General features: G+C 40.6%; 1 protein-coding gene across 1 annotated transcript in view; it reads left to right on the top strand.

Moving 5' to 3' along the window:
* The window catches only part of LOC307270381 (GDNF family receptor alpha-1-like), a gene marked incomplete at both ends in the record, with an annotated part of 8,615 nt that extends 5,215 nt beyond the window's left edge, over nt 1-3,400 (top strand). Inside the window, one exon of the mRNA XM_080054267.1 lies at nt 3,266-3,400. Within this exon, the coding sequence (XP_079910393.1) occupies nt 3,266-3,400 (135 nt within the window). The remainder of the gene's footprint in view (nt 1-3,265) is intronic.
* Nucleotides 3,401-3,691: the final 291 nt, after the last annotated feature.

Below are 3,691 nucleotides of genomic sequence, written 5' to 3' on the forward strand. Positions count from 1 at the left end.
AACTTTCAGTGTGTGTTAATTCTAGCGCCCCCCTGTGGACAAAAGCGGTAGTGTTTTTACTACGCCAGCTGTTGTTCCTGGGTGAGCGTATATACCCATGACAAAGGCATTGAGAAAAACTATATAAAAATAGCATTCTTTGCACTGATGGTCTCGTTTGCTGTTACATGTAATTTATGATCATAAGAGGAAAAATTAGACTGTTTCAGAAATATTTAAAAGTTCCTCGTAGCACCTTTAAGTTGCTTTACTTGTCAGTTAACACAACGCTACATTGAAATGTGTTTTTTCACCTATCACAGCCTAGTAAAAACCTTCACACATACTTTTTGTTTGTGGTATTTCACCATTTTATCACATAAAACTAATTTATTTTATTTCCAAAAGTTTATACATTCTTTATTGCTTCTTGTATACTTCAGTGTAAACGGTCCGACGAACCTCGCATACACAATGGATGGTTAAGTAGACAGTATGTTGTATATACATGTTGAGTATGTAGGAGGGGGGACGTTAGTAGGGCTTTATGGTTAAGTAGACAGTATGTAGTATATACATGTTGAGTATGTAGGAGGGGGGACGTTAGTAGGGCTTTATGGTTAAGTAGACAGTATGTTGTATATACATGTTGAGTATGTAGGAGGGAGGACGTTAGTATGGCTTTTAGTATGTAGTATATACATGTTGAGTATGTAGGAGGGAGGACGTTAGTTGGGCTTTTAGTATGTAGTATATACATGTTGAGTATGTAGGAGGGTGGACGTTAGTAGGGCTTTTATTATGTAGTATATACATGTTGAGTATGTAAGAGGGAGGATGTTAGTAGGGCTTTTAGTATGTAGTATATACATGTTGAGTATGTAGGAGGGAGGACGTTAGTATGGCTTTTAGTATGTAGTATATACATGTTGAGTATGTAGGAGGAAGGACGTTAGTATGGCTTTTAGTATGTAGTATATACATGTTGAGTATGTAGGAGGGAGGACGTTAGTATGGCTTTTAGTATGTAGTATATACATGTTGAGTATGTAGGAGGGAGGACGTTAGTTGGGCTTTTAGTATGTAGTATATACATGTTGAGTATGTAGGAGGAAGGACGTTAGTATGGCTTTTAGTATGTAGTATATACATGTTGAGTATGTAGGAGGGAGGACGTTAGTTGGGCTTTTAGTATGTAGTATATACATGTTGAGTATGTAGGAGGAAGGACGTTAGTTGGGCTTTTAGTATGTAGTATATACATGTTGAGTATGTAGGAGGGAGGATGTTAGTAGGGCTTTTAGTATGTAGTATATACATGTTGAGTATGTAGGAGGAAGGACGTTAGTATGGCTTTTCCAACACAGGCATACTTTTTTTGAGGGTGTATTTCACCATTTTATCTCGAAAAACTATTTTCTTTTATTTCCAAAGGTAAATCCCTTGGGTTAGCACACGATCACACAGTCTAACCCGACGTCACTGTTGTTAGTCTGTGACCCCCCCCAACCCAAACCCCCCCCCCCCCTCTGCCCCCCCCCCACACACACACACACACACACTCACCCTCCCGCTGTCCGTTATTTCCACGACAACCCTTCCCCTGATGTCAGTTATTGCTACGGTAACCTCTGTAAACTCAAACTGGTCTTTGTAGTTTTTCTTTTGAGGCCCCAAATGTGTGTGTGTGTGTGTGTGTGTGAGTTTCTGTGTGTGTGTGTGTGTGTGTGTGTGTGTGTGTGTGTGTGTGTGTGTGTGTGTTTGTGTGTGTGTGTGTGTGTGTGTGTGTGTGTGTGTGTGTGTGTGTGTGAGTTTCTGTGTGTGTGTTTGTGTGTGTGTGTGTGTGTGTGTGTGTGTGTGTGTGTGTGTGTGTGGCCTCCAAATGGGATTGTTGCTTATCTAGTGGCTTTTTAAAGTTCAGTGTAAATGTCACTGTAGGAATAATAAGCGAGTGTGTTCTGCATCGGACTGACATTTAATACAGGCAGCGGCCGGGCTGACCTAGCGCCTTAGCTCGCAGCTTTATTAGCCCATTCAAAAGGCTACAGCTGTCCGAGGCTGTGTATATACAGACAGATAGACACACACACGGTGGCCCACACACACACACATGGTGGCCCACACACACACACACACACACACACACACACACACACACACACACATATATACTTTTAGTTTTACCACATGGCATTTACGTAGGAGAAAAAAGGAATTATGTTAAGTAACCGTCGTATAAATTAAAGTTTTCATAGTTGACATTATTGAAGTGAAGTGAACAAGCTGATGCTGTGTGTGGATTATACTGCAGCCTGGGGTCCACTTTATGTGTAGTAGGTACAATAAGACGGTGTAAGTGTCCGCACGTCGCTAGGGCTGGCCCGAATTATTCGAATACTCGTTCGGAAAATTAGTATTCGGAGCTTAAATTAGTATTCGGAGCTTCATTTTTTTTTTTTTTTTTTTCTCAAAATTGCAAGAAGCTAGTACTGCAATATAATGTCATCAAATAATTTTCTATTTGGATATAAAAGTTAGTAATATTGAAGTAGTAGTAGTAGTATTGCTCATTTAGGAGGATATTACATCACTAAGTGTCATAGCACATCCATTACTTCACCTCCGAGCGCGTAAACCTTCAACAAAATATGCAGATACTGTCAAAATCGGTTCCAGGGAGTATATAGGGATTATTAACGTTTTTTTTTTTTTGTTGTTTTTGATGGTGTGTTTTTCTGGAACGAATATTCGCTCGGAAAAACCAACGACTATTCAAAGCCTGAAAAATGGCATTCGGGCCAGGCCTACACGTCGCACACGCTCCCAACCGTTAGGACAGTCGCGTAGTTTACTGCTAGGAATTTCTGTTGAAAGTTCCACAGCTCAGGTTTTTAAGCCATGAATTGATAAACTTGCATCTAAGAAAATATGTCAGTTTTCTATGGGCTGTAAATATACATACATAGCCTACATACAGATGTCTTTCTATATAATATATAAAATGATATGGACAAGAATAATTCCATCTCTTTCTCTCTCTTTCTACTCAAGTGTTTTAATGATATGAGATGTCTGTTCATTTGTCGATGAAGAGTTGGTTTTGGCACCAGTTTTTATTACATAAACTATTTTAAAACATACTAGGATTTGTATTGTAAAAACTAAAATGATGTATCTCTCTCTCTCTCCCCTCCCTCCCTCTCTCTCTCTCTCTCCCTCCCTCCCCCTCTCTCTCTCTCTCTCTCTCTCTCTCTCTCTCTCTCTCTCCCCCCCCTCTCTCTCATAGGACCCCCTGATAAACGGACCCAGCACGTCTAACGCGATCCTGAGAGACTCGGCTGTGTGCAGACGGCCGGCGCTCACCTCACTGCTGCCCCCACTGCTCTGGATGTGGTACTGCAGCCTAGAGCGCACACTGTAGCTGCAATGCTACCAACACAAAACGGACTGAGACACACACACACACACACACACAAGAAACACACAAGAAACACACACAAGAAAGAAACACACACACCCACACACAAGAACACACACACACACACACACACACACACACACACACACACACACACACACACACACACACACACACACATTTGTACAAAAGCGAAACAAGAAATGATATCCTTTTCTTCTTCTCTTCAGTAATACCTGTTGTATTTTTATTTCTCTATTTGATTTTACTACTTTTTTTATGAATTTTTCGGGA

This window comes from Ammodytes marinus (assembly GCF_949987685.1).
Source record: "Ammodytes marinus genome assembly, contig: scaffold_255, whole genome shotgun sequence".
Classification (NCBI taxonomy): domain Eukaryota; kingdom Metazoa; phylum Chordata; class Actinopteri; order Uranoscopiformes; family Ammodytidae; genus Ammodytes; species Ammodytes marinus.